The sequence below is a fragment of the Pseudorca crassidens genome, chromosome 3, assembly GCF_039906515.1.
Source record: "Pseudorca crassidens isolate mPseCra1 chromosome 3, mPseCra1.hap1, whole genome shotgun sequence".
In the NCBI taxonomy this organism is placed as follows: Eukaryota; Metazoa; Chordata; class Mammalia; order Artiodactyla; family Delphinidae; genus Pseudorca; species Pseudorca crassidens.
The window spans coordinates 64,777,704-64,794,845 of NC_090298.1; the positions used below are offsets into that span (position 1 = coordinate 64,777,704).

General features: G+C 34.6%; 1 protein-coding gene across 7 annotated transcripts in view; it reads right to left on the reverse strand.

Annotated features, from left to right (window-relative positions):
- The window catches only part of SSBP2 (single stranded DNA binding protein 2), a 306,203-nt gene that overhangs the window by 45,215 nt on the left and 243,846 nt on the right, over positions 1-17,142 (reverse strand). For 4 of the 7 annotated variants that reach the window (XM_067731157.1, XM_067731154.1, XM_067731151.1 and 1 more), the window contains 3 exons: positions 10,302-10,368; positions 9,508-9,578; positions 2,399-2,490 (listed from right to left, as the gene is read on the reverse strand). In XM_067731157.1, coding sequence (XP_067587258.1) covers positions 2,399-2,490; positions 9,508-9,578; positions 10,302-10,368 — 230 coding nt within the window. The remainder of the gene's footprint in view (positions 1-2,398; positions 2,491-9,507; positions 9,579-10,301; positions 10,369-17,142) is intronic. The other 3 variants (XM_067731155.1, XM_067731153.1, XM_067731152.1) reach the window with 1 other exon arrangement.

The window sequence follows — 17,142 nt, forward strand, 5'->3', positions numbered from 1 at the left end:
AACTATTTTCTTTAGAGGTCACCAATATTTTTTTAACAACAAAATTATCAGAATTTTGTTCCCAATGGTTTGGTGTCAATATAAGAGAGAAAGCTGCAGTTACAGACTATGGTATTTAGTTACTTTAATGACTGGGGTTTGGTATTCCTTACTGTCATTATACTTTGGTGTCAAATAATAAAAAGTGACGAGCTAAAGAAACCTCATCCAGATATGATCCTCCAGTAGATCCCTCCTGATCCCAACACACAAATATCTTAGACTCTTAAAAACATAGCCTAAGGTAACACTATTCTAATGCCTTTTCCTTTAATTTTTAAGTTAGCCAACATGTAAAACAGTGACATGAAGGGAGCCATAATTCCAGTTAGAAATACTTACTTGCCATAATACAGTAAGATTTAGTTTGTTTTAACAATAATAAATTATGAAGTGAATTTCAATAAAATTTTTTGACTACAATGGAGACAATAATATGTTTTATTGTTAAATTCACTTTTGCTTTCTTGGGGCCAATATCAATAAGAGAATGAGTCTCTCTGGTTGGACCTTCCATACTTCAGAACTTTCCCTGTTAGAGGGAAATATTTGTGATTTCATTGTCCTTGAATCCTAATTTATAGAAAACTGAAAATGGTGTAAGACTCCAAATAACAGTCAACAGTAACAAATAATGGAAATTTGAGTCTGTAAAGCTTAAAGACTCTTTAAAAAACAGATATTATATAAATAGTAAAATATTATGTAATAAAAATATTTTAAAATATCTGGGTATATTTAAATGAGAAACCCAAATATGAACAAAAATAATCATTTGAAATTTTCAGCCATACTTTTAGTCTCCATAGTCCAGGGAATTAAATGTACCCTTATGTATCTGTTTAAATGTATGTGAGAAAGGAATGAGACAATTTTAAGCTATTTGAGTCTCTTAATAGTCATATGAGAATAACTTTCCTCTATACTAGCAAAACTGTGTTGATCTAAAGTCAACCACATCACTACAAAATGATATTAGATACATTCTTAACATTTAAAGAGAATTTTGGGTTGATCATAGCATTCAAAATGTATACTCCTTACCTCTATACATAGTATTCAAAATTATTCTTTAAAAGGCATTCTATTTTAAAGTCAGAATCTTAGGTAGGTAAATTTTATATGTATCTAAATCCTATTGTTAAGAGTTTCAGCTTTTGATATAAGCACAAGATATCACTCCTTTTTGTAGAAACCATTAATAAGCCTAAACCTTTGAGGAATTTAAGAAAAGTCAGACTTCATGTCTATCCATTTTTACTTTAAAAGTAAGAAGACATGATAGGAAAATTTGACCTACTTTTTCCCCTTGTTCTGTTAGTTTTGAGCCTGGCTGGTATCCACCTATTAACCTATTTTCTATTTTAGGCAAAACTGCTTTCCATGAAAATGGTTCCAGAAACTTAAACAAATCCCTATGTACATCAAAAGAGCTCATATATTCAATGCTATTAAATGATGGCAGAGTTGTTTAATTTGATAGGTAGGTAACCAAAACATGGACTAATGGGAAATATATTAGAGGAACTACCCAGAACCCTATATAGAGCTCTTTCATTATTTCTGATAAATTTTCTTTAGGCTACATCATGGACTTGGATCCTCTAATCAATTAATGAAAGTCATTCACAAGTTCTGGGCGTATATGGAACTTTGAGGGCTAGTAAGATAATGAAAAATAAATAAAAATTCCTTAACAAATTGCATTATATTGGCTGATAGAAGCAACTACTCTCTTTGGGCTTGAAAGGCCCTTTCAGTACAAAAAACAAAAAAAACTGTTAGTTTACTCCCTAAGTATATTTTGAATTTTCAAAAGAAAGTATACTATGGAAAGTTCTTTAATAAAGAAGAAACTACCAGAGAGACTTCTTCCTCGGTTAACAATGGTCCCAACAAAACAAAAGTAAAGACATATATATATATATTTATAAGAATTTAAAACTCATAGGAATCACGCTATATGTGTTAAAATGAACGATATTCCATCATCTACTTCTGTAAAGTCAAGTCATGGTCCTGGCGTCATCATCTCTTCATACTTTTGTATGGACTACATAAATATTATGTGCTTATTTATAAAAGACTCATTTTTATGATAAACATGAAAATCAGGCTAAAAGTTGGCATTTGTGGCATTTGAAAATGGAAAAAAATTAAGGGTTGCAAGGGAAGGAAGAAAAACATGGAGAATATGTGGTGAAAATGAAGCAAATGCTACAGCTCATGTTCAGTCCATTTATACTACAGTTTCATTTTATACTACACAGAAATTGAGCTTAAATTGTGTTGCAAATTGGTGTGACTTTAGAAGACAGAAAAGAGAACACTTTACAGGATAATATAGCATTTTGCTTACATGTTCATTCCAGGCATTCCAGGGCCACCTAAAGCATTCAGTGGGGGTCTCATTGCACCTCCATAGTTCTGTAATGATAACCAAGGGTCAGACTACCACAAAACAAAAAAACAAAACCAAAGAGGAGGGGGGAAAGAAAGGAGAGCAGGTTAATGATTTCCCTACATAACTCCTGATGGGATAAGGCCTGTGCAATTCATTCTCAGAAGGGTCCACTCTTGTACTTTTGCTTCTATTTTAACAATTACTTTGGTTTGTGCCTTTTAAAAACTACATGAATATGTACAATCATTGGAGCATGTTAAGTGATTAAGGTATAGTTGCAATTATAATATTCAACATATCTTTATTAATTTCCTGATATCTGTACAACAGTGAACTTTTTCAAACAAAATATTTCATAAATCCCAAACTCTGTTTTTAAAGAAAGGGCTTAGTCAACATGTTTGAAATTGTCTGACTCAGAAAAATTACATAAAGTCTGAAAACAAATAGGTGAATCCAGCATAAGAAAGTGGAATACAAACTTCTGTTCACAAAATAATATATCCAAGAGAGAAATGTACAAATATACAGATACACAAAAATATATGAACACTAAAGTATACTTCAAATATGTGTGCATGAATTATATGACTCAACAGGCTTCTGTCAATATCTATTATGTGCATTCAAAGGATAAAAACATTTTAATGTTTTAACATGCATATCAGCTTAGCTTAGTTTAGTTTCCACAAGGGCCAAAAGACTACTTTTAACATTATCATATTAATATATTTTGACATCATCAACTACTTTCATGCTCGGTTTTCTGACACCACCTATTCCTCCAACATTTCTGATCACTCTTCTTCAATCTCCTTTGCTGGCTCCTTTTGTTTTGCTAGCTCTTAAAAATGTTGCTTTTCCCCAAGTTCTAGCCACAGCATTCTTTTAAATAAATACACATTTATGGGTACTCTTACCTGCTACCATTAGTTCAACAATTATTTATATGTTAGGAATTTCAAATCTATTTTGTCATGATGTCTCTCCTAAGCTCTTAGATAACTCATATGTTGAACTTCTTATCAGCTGTTTCTATCTGGATACCATTTCACACTCAACATACCTAAAGGTAACCTCAATTTTATCTTCTCACAGCTGTGTTCTTTATATTGCCTTCCTCAATCAGTTCTGTGGCGTCACCTTCTATGCAGCAGTCCAGGCTAAGAACCTCTGAGAGCTTGATATTTCTTCCTTTTATTTCAATTTCCATATCCAGTCAAGTTACCAAAGTCTATTGATTCTACCTGTAAAACAGCTCTTGAAATACTGCCCTCCTTCGTATCACTCATCTCTGTCATTTACTGAGACTACTGTACTGTCTTAGTTGGTCTCTCTGACTTAGCCTCTCCCCTTCCCCATCTATTCTCCATACTGCCTCCAGAACTGTGCTTCTTAAACTCAGTCCTATTTATGTCACTTAAAAGCCATGATGCCCCACACTGCCTATCAAATAAAGTCTGTACTTCAGCATGGGTCTATGGTGTTATTCACAGATCAGCTCTAGCCTATATTTCCTGCCCCCATTTCCTATAATATTTACCTTCTTCCCCTACTCCCAACTATACCCTCCAGACTGCTGAATTTCTTGTGGTTCAGAAACATGCAGTATGCTTTTACACTCATGATAACTCATCTGCTATGGCCTTCTGTGTAGTAGGTGCTAAGATGACAAGGAAATATTCAATGAGAGAAGGTCTGTTAACTCCAGAGAGTAAGACACAGTTTGTAAATAAATTACCTAATTACATGCTCTTCTCATTTTTTATTTACTTTTAATTTCAAGAAATCTTATTTAAACATCTCAATTGTGTATGCTATGGGATAAGAGAATGGTGTCTATCCACACTTGAGTCACTGGTTAAAGAGATAGCTATTTCTCTTAACCTCTGGAACAAGCATGGGTGTGGCAGCAGCAGTATTACCAAGGAGTCTCTGAGAAGAAAGTTAGTCACTGGGAACGAAATCTGAATGGTAGAGTAAAATAGAAATTCTTCACACAAAAGGTTGCTCCTCATTTTTGATCTTAGGTGGTCTGTGTTTTATCAAGGAAAATGTTAGTTTTCCTTCTAGCTCTGGACATGGAAAGATACTGGTTTGAATCTCTCTTGCCCCTGCCCTATTTCCTCTGCTCCTCTTTCTATATGTGTGATTGTGGGCCAATGATTCTCCCAATGATCTGCTCAACCTTTATTTCCTTATCTGTAAAGTGAAAATATCATCTCTCTTATAAGCTTGTTGGAGGAAAAATGAAATCATACAAAACGCATATTAAAGTGCTTGGTGCATTAAAAGCATGATACCTGGTGCTCAAAAACTGTAGCTGTTAACTCTTATCACTGTTAATAAGGGACTGACTTAAATGAGTCTTCTCATTTTCCCTTGAGCCCTCAACCCTAACATGCTTGTGACATAGTGACTCCCTGACAGAGTACACGTATTTCTTTTCTTGACTTTTTTCCTACTGCCTAATTGTTTTTCTTTATGTATCTGAATCTCCTGCTAAAGAATAAGTACCTGAAGGTAGAGTCTGTATTACTCATCTTTGTGCATCCAGTGCTCAAGTATGACAGTGCACAAGTGTCATAGGAAATGAGTAAGAAATTATCCAACACATATTTTGATAGACGTACAAAATATTTTCATTTTGTGAAGAATCTGAAGCATATAGAGAACAGGAAGATAAGATAGAATAACAGCTAGCTTTCTAACTGGTAACAAAGGCAGAATGTGAAGAGCTAATTTCGAATCACTGAATTTTAAAGCTGATGGCAACTATACAATTCCATCTGGTTTAATCTCTCTCCCAATGCAATGCTCCTGACAAAAGGGCTGTTCAGACTCTGCTTGGAAAGTTTATAAAGAGTTTTTCCATGATTGGGCAGTGTAATTTCTAGCAAGTTCTTCCCCATACTGAGCTAAATTCCACTTCCCATCTTAGATTTGAAAATACAGGATTAGTTTACTCTCTCTTTACATGAGAGCCTATCATATATTTCCATCTCACTATTTCTCCACCCCAAGTATTTGATTTGGAAATCATGATATGTTCCTACTTGTATATAACTCATTTATCCTTCAGATTTCTAGAGGAATTAGAACTAGTTGGACAGTCTTGTTGAATTTTTCTGTTAATCATATGGTACCTGCTGAGCCTAAGAACACAGACAAGCTAAGTATACCTTATTATAAAAGCCAAGTAGAAAAATTACTTCAAATATGGCATTAGGGAAGACATTTTTCTTGATTAAGCGGATAATTCTGCTTTTCTATTGAAAGGATACTGATATCAATCTAAAAATCGTGTATTACTACTGAACGTAGATTTAAAATAGATTAAGGGGTGGAAGAAATATGCCAGCATTTGGAGCAAAGTTTTATTTCTTCATCCATGCAGTAGGTTTTAATCACATATTTACTATGTTCTAGGTGTGCACTTTGCCTACATCAGCATTGTCTGAGAATCAAATTATATATATTTCTTCTAGGAATTCAATTATTCCAATAGATAACTGCTGTCCCTCTTCACCACATTGGTCCTAAGCTGAAAAAATAGTGGAAATAATATCTATGATATTATGATACATAATATCTATGTATCTCATATCTATGATACAAAGGAGGTATGTATTTTATTTTGCATAAAGCTAGAAACAATATTCAAGAGACTGTTTCTATAATTCGGATACAAAAAAAGCAGACACATTCTGTTCTTGAGTAGCATCCATAGGATTAAATATCTGTCATGAGAGTTGTTTTTCTATTATCTTTTAAGAAACACAGCTAACTTTTATTATAAAGCTCACAGTTCAAATCCATATGTTACATATACCAGGTGTTATGAGTAAATACCTTACAAGAATCCCTTAATTCAAATAATTTTACTTCACTTTTTACCTATTATACCATTCATATGAATATGATTCCTATTTTCATTTAAGTACATGATATTTGTAAATAATTTACTTTAACCTTTTATACTTATATACTGTGATTTTAAAAGTTGTTGTAGGTATTTCTGGTTTCTGAGGTAAATTCACACCAAAACACTTTACTTCCTCCAAATTATAAAGAAATAGATAGCAATGATATTAATCCAAATGGAAGAAATAAACTACTCTCTTTGGGTGTGAAAATGAAAAGAATTCGTACTTATATGATAAACTTAGTTAAACTCTTCAATAAGCAATTAGTCCCCAGAAATGTTTTCTTACTTTCTGTCATAATTTACTTATAACACAAAACACATACATATTTGGCTAGATATTTATAAAATATAAAGACCAATATGCTTTTTACTTCTGCATTTTCAAATGAGATCTAAGTATTCATACAGCTTAGGTGAGCATTGGTTCATCTTTCAAACACTGCAAAACTGACTCAAATCAGACTCTAATTTTTAAAAGTATTGAAAATATTGGTCTGGAATGACAAAAACTCAAAGAGCAGCTAGCTGAAAAGTAAGAGAACTGAATGAAGAATAAATTACAGGCATCAACTTTTGATGTATATTTAAAATGCATCTGTTATGAAAATCTTTTGAGGAAAAAAATCCTTCAAGTTGTATATAGCTAAACTGGTTGGCTTAGCTCATTAAAGACTAAAAGTATATTCATTCAGTGAAATATCCTACAGATCTTATAAATTCTAACTGCCATTAATAGATTAATGATGGTTGGTCATAAAAATCATCATCCTTAACATGAGTAGAAATAGGAAAAAATAATTTAAATATCTAAATTAGGGTTTTATAAGATCTTAAGAAAATACATAGAAAATAACTGAGCCTAAATAAAAGAAATGGGTTTTTTATGACTTTGAAGATCCCACAAATATTTACATAACACTTTTTCTTATCATGTAATATGGTATCTCTGAAAAATTTGTGCTTCATGTCCCAATACAGATTATATATACAGTTGACCCTTGAACAACATGGGTTTGAATTGTTCCAGTCCACTTATACGTGGATTTTTTTCAATAAATACACTATTGGAAAATAGTGTAGATTTGTGACAATTTGTAGATTTGTGACAATTTGAAAAAACTTGCAGATGAACCACATAGCCTAGAAATATCTAAAAAATTAAGAAAAAGTTAGGTATGTCATGAACGCATAAAATACATGTAGACATAAGTCCATCCTTATATAAGCATAAGGGGAGTGGTATGTAATATAAAATTAATAATGTGTTTTCTTACTGTTTTATAATTTTGCTTTCAAAGAACTACATTACTATACAGTATGTGCCTCTCTCTCTCTCTCCCTCTTCCCCCTGCCACCAACCCCAACAGGAGAAACTATGTATCAGCCTATCATCACATGTAAGTGGTTTAAAAAAATGTAACAATGTTCACAATACTGTATTGTGAATATGACTGTAATACTGTATGCCTTAAAAATGTTATAATGATTCATTCATTAGTGTATAGGATAGGCTATGATGAAGCAATCATTGATTATTACGCTAGTTTACCATAAAGCTATCATATTGCTGCTTCTTTGTTATCAATGCATGAATTGTTATACCTGTAAATAAATAGGAATTTTTTTCACATGATCTTTTCATTTTTGATGTCCTGTGTTAGAAATATATATAATATCTACAGTGTTTTGTATCATTTAAGACAACATTGATGAAGATGCTGAAAGATGATTCATCTTATAAACAGATGATATAAACTTATGGTATCGAAAAATATAGTGCAGTACAGTAAATGTATTTTCTTGAGTTCTGTAATAACATTTTCTTTTCTCTAGCTTACCTTATTGTAAGAATACAGTATATAATACAAACAATATATAAAACATGTGTTAATTGACTACGTATGTTATTGGTAAGGCTTCCAGTTAACAGTAGGCTATTAATTAAGTTTTAGGGAGTCAAAAGTTATACCTGGATTTTCGACTGCACAGTGGTTTGGTACCCCTAACTCCCATGTTATTCAAGGGTCAACTGTATATTATTACATGTTGGCAGTAACTCCTTGGTCTAAGTCACATTTACCTGAGAATCAAATTATATATATTTCTTCTAGGAATTCAGTTATTCCAATAGATAACTACTATCCCTCTTCACTACATTGGTCTTAAGCTGAAAAAAGCTTAAGACCAATGGGTGTTAGATTCTTAATTCTCTGACTCCTTTGGGTACACAACAAAATACTTAACATTTTTAAAGCAGATACATGAAACAAGCTCCTAAAATTATCACTTATAAAGTCTGTTCTTGGAAAGAATAAAGAAAGTAAATCAATTCATTCTTTTAACCAATGTTATGATACACTAACCTCTGACCTTTGAGGAAGAAATTTAAAATTCGGAATTCTGGATTAGTTTCTTTGAAATATAACATTACAACATTAGTTTCTACCCCATGCAGTTTTCCCAAGAGAGACAGAGGGATGTTTTAGCTAAAATAAGTGATATCCTGGAGCAGCATACTTAAAAATGTCATCAATAGCTGAATAGGTTCAATCTTGGTGTATACTTCTGGGAAATTTTGATACAGAAGTAGGCTAACATCTAATGTATACTGATAGTATTATGCGTGTTCAGTAAGACCCATTTCAGTGTTTATTTCTAAAAGGTTCTCTATTGATTGCATATTCTGTAAAGAAATATGGTAGTATATAATAGTCAATGGAATTCTTTAATAAAAGATTTAGAAATATATTTTATGCTGCTTATTCTATTTAATTCAGTCAACTAGGTTTTATTTAACTTATCTTAGTTATCTTTTATAATAATTACTATAATTTTTTATATTTCCTCAATAGAACTAACAAAAGGGTAATAGTTATCATTTTTAATAATTACTATAATGTATTTCTACACAATGTGTTTTCTCCAATGTACCAAAGGCATATGTGTAGCACCTGTTAAAATATGGTTTGTTGTTACATCAATTTGGACATGTCATAGATATGTCCTCAAGAGCCTAACAACCATGTTATTAAGCCTTTATTGTATATACTAGAAGCCAGCAAATAATACAGTTTGTTTGTATAAGATGAAGGCAAAAAACTCAGCCTCTAGCTTCATGCACTGATTATTTATTTACCTGTGGTCCTAAGGGCACCATTCCTCTTGGAGGCGTCATTCTCTGCATTGGCCCACCCATATTTGGATGTCCTAAAAAGAAAAAAAGTATGACGATATTAGCAATGTAATGAGCATGAGTGCTAAACCGGAGGCTATAGCCTCCTCTCTGCCTGGTGTCACATCTTATTTACTAAGGACTGAGTTATTGACATCACCTCATCTTGGCTTCCATGGCCAGTTTTCTACCTCTTATCACTACTTACCCACACTCTCCATTAATGTCTTGAAATTGAAATGTTCTTCCTATTCTGTGTTGAATTACATCTCTCATACCATTTGCTCCTCTTTTTTTCTCTTGGAATAGTATAATAGAGCCATACATATTTGTGGTACCTAAACAGCTCTGATTATTGGGTTTGTTAAACTACCAAGTAAGTTACTTATTGCATAGCATCCTCTTTCCTCCTGCTTATCTTTCTGGTGGACTAACCTCTCTATCTGAAAAAGGCAGAGAAAATCACAATTGATACAATCACTTTGAGTCTCACTTGTTTGAAGTTATACAAGAGGTTTTAGAAGTTACTAGTTAAAATACAGATTCTGGATATTTAATTATTCTGTTCCTTATGTTATCACTGCCCTCACTATCACACATAATTAAGAGTCAGCTAAAAAGATAATTACTTGGCCACGTTACCTGTAAAAATGCAACTGATATAATTATGGAATATCTGTACAAATAAAACCTTCCTTAAAAAATACAGGATTTCCTTTGAGATTTTGCACATCAATTTCACTTTTACAAGCAGTCACCTTGTTGTCGAGTTGGGTCCATTCCACTGGGAAGTAATGGCTGACTTCCTGGGACACCTCCAAGAGCCTAGCATATTTAGTAAAACAAAATAAAAAGGAATATTGTAACTATTTATAAAATAAGTGCTGTAACAATTACAGAGTGCATCTGAGTATTTCATAAGATTTTTTTTTCAACATGTATTTTTTTTCTATTGGAATATATTTGATTTACAATGTTGTGTTAGTTTCAGGTGTGCAGCAAAGTGATTTAGCTATAAGTATACATGTATCTATTCTTTTTCAAATTCTTTTCCCATATAGGTGGTTACAGAATATTGAGTAGAGTTCCCTGTGCTATACAGTAGGTCCTTGCTGATTATCATTTTATATATAGTAGTGTGTATATGTTAACCCCAACCTACTAATTTATCCCTCCCCCACAGCTTTCCCCTTCAGTAACCATAAGTTTGTTTTCTAAGTCTGTGAGTCTGTTCCTGTTTGTAAATAAGTTAATTTGTATCATTTTTTAAGATACCACATATAAGTAATATCATATGATATTTGTCTTTCTTTGACCTACTTCACTTAGAATGAGAATCTCTAGGTCTATCCATGTTGTTGCAAATGGCATTATTTCATTCTTTTTTATGGCTGAGTAAGAGTCCACTGTATATATGTACCACATTTTCTTTATCCATTCATCTGTTGCTGGATGTTTAGGTTGCTTCCATGTCTTGGCTACTGTAAATAGTGCTGCAATGAACACTGGGGTGCATGTATCTTTTCTAAGTATGGTTTTCTCCAGATATATGCTCAGGAGTGGGATTGCAGGATGATATGGTAGCTCTATTTTTAGTTTTTTGAGGAACCTCCACAGTGTTCTCCATAGTGGCTGTACCAATTTACATTCCCACCAATAGTGTAGGAGGGTTCCCTTTTCTCCACACCCTCTCCAGCATTTATTGTTTGTAGACTTTTTGATGATGGCCATTCTGACTGATGTGAGGTGATACCTCATTGTAGTTTTGATTTGCATTTCTCTAATAATTAGCAATGTTTAGCACCTTTTCATGTGCCTCTTGGCCATCTGTATGTGTTCTTTGGAGAAATATCTATTTAGATATGTCCATTTTTTGATTGGTTGGTTGTTTGTTTTGATACTGAGCTGCATGAGCTGTTTCTATATTTTGGAGATTAATCCCTTGCTGGTCACATCATTTGCAAATATTTTCTCCCTTTCTGGGGGTTGTCTTTTCGTTTTGTTTATGGTTTCCTTTGCTGTGCAAAAGCTTTTAAGTTTAACTAGGTCCCATTTGTTTCTTTTTGTTTTTATTTTCATTACTCTAGGAGGTGGATGCAAAAAGATTTTGCTGCAATTTATGTCAAAGAGTGTTCTGCTTATGTTTTCCTTTAAGAGTTTTATAGTATCCCATCTTACATCTAGGTCTTTAATCCATTTTGAGTTTATTTTCGTGCATGGTGTTAGAGAATGTTCTAATTTCATTACTTTACATGTAGCTGTCCAGTTTTCCCAGCACCTCTTATTGAAGAGACTGTGTTTTCTATCCTGTTCCATTGATCTATTTTTCTGTCTTTGTGTCAGTACCATACTGTCTTGATTACTGTAGCTTTGTAGTATAGTCTGAAGTCAGGGAACCTGATTCCTCCACCTCTACTTTTCTTTCTCAAGGTTGCTTTGGCTATTCAGGGTCTTTTGGGTTTCCGTACAAATTTTAAGATTTTTTGTTCTAAATCTGCAAAAATGCCATTGGTAATTTGATAGGAATTGCACCGAATCAGTAGGTTGCCTTGGGTAGTGCAGTCATTTTGACAACATTGATTCTTCCAATCCAAGAACGTGGCATATATACCTTTCCATCTGTTTGTGTTTTACCTCCTTAGGTAGGTTTATTCCTAGGTATTTTATTCTTTTTGATTTGATGGTAAATGGGATTATTTCCTTAATTTCTCTTTATGATCTTTTGTTTTTAGTGTATACAAATGCAACAGATTTCTGTGTATTAATTTTATGTCCTGCAACTTTAATGAATTCATTGATGAGCTCTAGTAGTTTTCTGGTAGCATCTTTAGGATTTTCTACGTATACTATAATGTCATCTGCAAACAGTGACAGTTTTACTTCTTTTCTAACTTGGATTCCTTTTCTTTATTCTTCTTCTCTGATTTCAGTGGCTAGGACTTCCAAAACTATGTTGAATAAAAGTGTTGAGAGTGGACATCCTTGTCTTGCTCCTGATCTTTGAGGAAATGCTTTCAGCTTTTCACTACTGAGTATGATGTTAGCTGTGGGTTTGTCATATATGGCCTTTACTATGTTGTGGTATATTTTCTCTATGTCCACTTTCTGGAGAGTTTTTATCATAAACGGGTGTTGAATTTTGTCAAAAGCTTTTTCTGCATCAATTAAGATGATCATGTTTCTTGTTTTAATTAATTAATTATTTTTGGCTGCGTTGGGTCTTCACTGCTGCACGTGGGCTTTTCTCTAGTTATGGCGAGTGGGGGCTACTCTTCGTTGCAGTGTGCAGGCTTCTCATTGCGGTGTCTTCTCTTGTTGCAGAGCACAGGCTCTAGGTGCATGGGCTTCAGTAGTTGTGGCACATGGGCTCAGTAGTTATGGCTTGTGGGCTCTAGAGCACAGGCTCAGTAGTTGTGGTGCATGGGCTTAGCTGCTCTGCGGCATGTGGGATCTTCCCGGACCAGGGCTTGAACCTGTGTCCCCTGCATTGGCAGGCAGATTCTTAACCACTGCGCCACCAGGGAAGTCCGATCATATGGTTTTTATTCTTCAATTTGTTGATGTGGTTATCACACTAATAGATTTGCAGATATTGAAAAATCCTTGCATCCCTGGGATAAATCCCATTTGATCATGGTGTATGATCTTTTTCATGTATTGTTGGATTCAGCTTGCTAGTATTCTGCTGAGGATTTTTTGCACCTATGGTCATCAGTGATATTGGCCTGTCATTTTCTTTTTTTGTGGTATCTTAGTCTGGTTTTAGTATCAGGGTGATGGTGGCCTCACTGAATGAGTTTGGAAGTGTTCATTCCTCTGCAATTTTTTGCAATGGTTTCAGAAGGATAAGTGTTAACTCTTCTCTAAATGTTTGATAGGATTTGCCTGTGAAGCCTTCTGGTCCTGGACTTTTGTTTGTTGGGAATTTTTAAATCACAGTTTCAATTTCAGTGCTTGTGATTGGTCTGTTCATATTTTCTGTTTCTTCCTGGTTCAGTTTTGGGAGATTGTACCTTTCTAAGAATTTGTCCAAATCTTCTAGGCATTTTAGTGGCATATAGTTGCTTGCAGTAGTCTCTTATGATCCTTTGTATTTTTGTGGTGTCTGTGGTAACTTCTCCTTTTTCACTTCTTATTTTAATGACTTGAGCCCTCTCCTTTTTCTTGATGAGTCTGGCTAAAGGTGTATCAATTTTATCTTTTCAAAGAACCAGCTTTTAGTTTCATTGATCTTTTCTGTTGTTTTCTTTGTCTCTATTTCTGTTCTGATATTTTTTTCAATTAATTTTATTTATTTTTGGCTGTGTTGGGTCTTTGTTGCTGTGCGTGGGCTTTCTCTAGTTGTGGTGAGCAGGGGCTACTGTTTGTTGCGGTGCACGGGCTTCTCATTGTGGTGGCTTCTCTTGTTGCAGAACATGGGCTCTAGGCACGTGAGCTTCAGTAGTTGTGGCATGCGGGCTCAGTAGTTGTGGCTCGCGGGCTCTAGAGCACAGGCTCAGTAGTTGTGGTGCACAGTCTTAGTTGCTCTGTGGCATGTGGGATCTTCCCGGGCCAGGGATCGAACCTGTGTCCCCGGCATTGGCAGGTGGATTCCTACCAATTTTTACAGTTTTACAAATTTTTACAGTTTTTTTCTTGCTGCTGACTCGTAATCTCATAGCATTGTGGTTGGAAAAGATGCTTAATATGAGTTCAATTTTCTTAAATTTACCAAGGCTTGCTTTATGGACCAGCATGTGATCTATCCTGGAGAATATTCTATGTGCACTTGAGAAGAATGTATATTCTGCTGCTTTCAGATGGAATGCATAAATATCAATTAAGTCCATCTGGGCTAATGTGTCATTTAAAGCCTGGATTTCCTTACTGATTTTCTGCCTGGATGATCTGTCCATTGATGAAAGTAGGGTGTTAAAGTCCCCCACTATTATTGTGTTACTGTCAATTTCTCCTTTTATGGCTGTTTGTGTTTGCCTTATATATTGAGGTGCTCCTATTTTTGGTATATGTATATTTACAATTGTTATATCTTCTTCTTGGATTGATCTCTTGATCATTATGTAGTGTCCTTGTCTCTTGTAATAGTCTTTATTTCAAAGTCTGTTTTGTCTGATATTAGTATTGCTACTCCAGCTTTCTTTTGATTTCCATTTGTATGGAATACCTTTTTCCATCCCCTCACTTTCATTCTGTATGTGTCCCTAGATCTGAAGTGGGTGTCCTATAGAGAGCATATATACAGGTCTCGTTTCTGTATCCATTCAGCTAGTCAGTGTGTTTTGGTTGGAGCACTAATCCATTTATATTTAAGGTAATTACTGATATGTATGTTCTTATTGCCATTTTGTTAATTGTTTTGGATTTGTTTCTGTAGGTCTTTTTATTCCCTTCCACTTTTGTTCTCTTCTCTTGTGATCTGATGACTATCTTTAATGTTGTGTTTGGATTCCTTTTTCTTTTTTGTGTGTATATCTGTTGTAGATTTTTGGTTTGAGGTTACCATGAGGTTTTGATATAGCAGTCTATACATATACAAGATTGTTTTAAGTTCACGATCTCTTAATTTCAAATGCACTTCCAATATCCTGCATTTGTACTCTTCTTGTGATTGCTGGTTTTGATATCATATTTGTGTGTGGATGATTTCCTATCTTTACTGTACGTTTGCCTTTACTGGTAAGCTTTCTCATTCATAATTTTCTTGTTTCTAGTTGTGGGCTTTTCTTTTTCGCCTAGAGAATTTCCTTTAGTATTTGTACAGCTGGTTTGGTGGTGCTGAATTCTCTTACCTTTTGCTTGTCTGTAAAGCTTTTGAGTTTTCCGTCAAATGTGAAGGACAGCCTTGCCGGGTAGAGTATTCTTGGTTGTAGGTTGTTCCCTTTCACCACTTTAAATATATTGTGCTATTCCCTTCTGGCCTGCAGCGTTTCTGCTGAAAAATCAGCTGATAACCTTATGGGGATTCCTTGTATGTTATTTGTTGCTTTTCCCTTGTTGCTTTTAATATTTTCTCTGTCTTTAATTTTTCTCAATTTGATTAATATGTGTCTCAGCATGTTCCTCCTTGGGTTTATCCTCTGTGGGACTCTGTGCTTCCTGGAGTTGGGTGACTATTTCCTTTCCCATGTTAGGGAAGTTTTCAGCTATTATCTCCTCAAATATCTCCTCAGGCCCCTTCTCTCTCTCTTCTCCTTCTGGGACTCCTATAATGTGAATGTTGGTGTGTTCAATGTTGTCCTAGCTGTCTCTTAGACTGTCATTTTTTTTTTTATGGCAAGGTGTTTTATTTTAAATATAGCAGTGTGTCAATCCCAAACTCCCAATCTATTCCTGTCTTCATTTCTTTTCATTCTTTTTTCTTTATTCTGTTCTGCAGCAGTGATTTCCACCATTCTGTATTCCAGCTCACTCATATGTTTCTCTGCCTCATTCTGCTATTAATTCCTTCTAGTGTATTTTTCATTTCACTTATTGTATTGTTCATCTCTGTTTGTTGTTTATACTTTCTAGCTCTTTGTTAACATTTCTTGTATCTTCTTTATCTGTGCTTCCATTCTTTTTCTGAGCTTTTGGATCATCTTTACTATCATTACTCTGAATTCATTTTGGGGTAGATTTCCTATATCCACTCCACTTAGTTGTTCTGTAGTTTTATCTTCTTCCTTCATCAGGGACATATTCCTCTGCCATCTCATTTTGTCTAACTTTCTGTGTTTGCAATCCCCCATGCTGCAGAATTATAGTTCCTCTTCCCTCTGGTGTCTGCCCCCTGGTGGACAAAGCTGGTCTAAGAGACTTGTGCAGGCTTCCTGGTGGGAGAGACTGTTGTCTGCCCACTGGTGGGTGCAGCTGGGTCTTGTCCTTCTGATGGGCAGGGTCATGTCAAGGGGTGTGTTTAGAGGTGGCTGTTGGCTCAGGACGACTTTAGGCAGTCTGTGTGCTGACAGGTGGGGCTGTGTTCCTGCCCTGTTGGTTGTTTGGCGTGAGGCATCCCAGCTCTGGAGCCTTCAGGCTGTTGGGTGGGGCCCGATTTTGGCATCAAAATGGCGGCCTCCAGGAAAGTTCATGTCAATGAGTACCTAGTACCTCTGCCACCAGTGTCCACACAAGATTTCTTATATTTCACACTCATTTATGAATTTTATATGTCTGTACACCCAGTATAATTTCTTAGTTTTAAAATGATCCTACTTTGCCCAGTTTGCAGGCAAAGAAAATTGGTACTGTTGGGAACAAAATCTAGGCAAAAATTGTCCTATTTCTTCCTGAGAAGTATATATAATGCCTTTCCCCGAAATTAATTTACTAAGGGTAAATTAATTTTGCTTCTTAAATGTAAGCTATTTCTATAGATTATTTTACTCACTGGGGATTATAATAGGAGCAGAACTAAAATGCCAAGGGGCCAATGAATACCGTTTTGGGTAGTCATATTTTCCTAAGAAACTATTTAGAAAAATAATACTCCAATTAAGTTCAAACAATTTGGCTGAATGGAAAAAGAGAACTAGAACTGAAAAAAGGTGCCAATTAACAGATAGGGTTTATATTATGCAGGGGTGCAATACTGGATACATACTGAATTGTAAGTTTCTAATA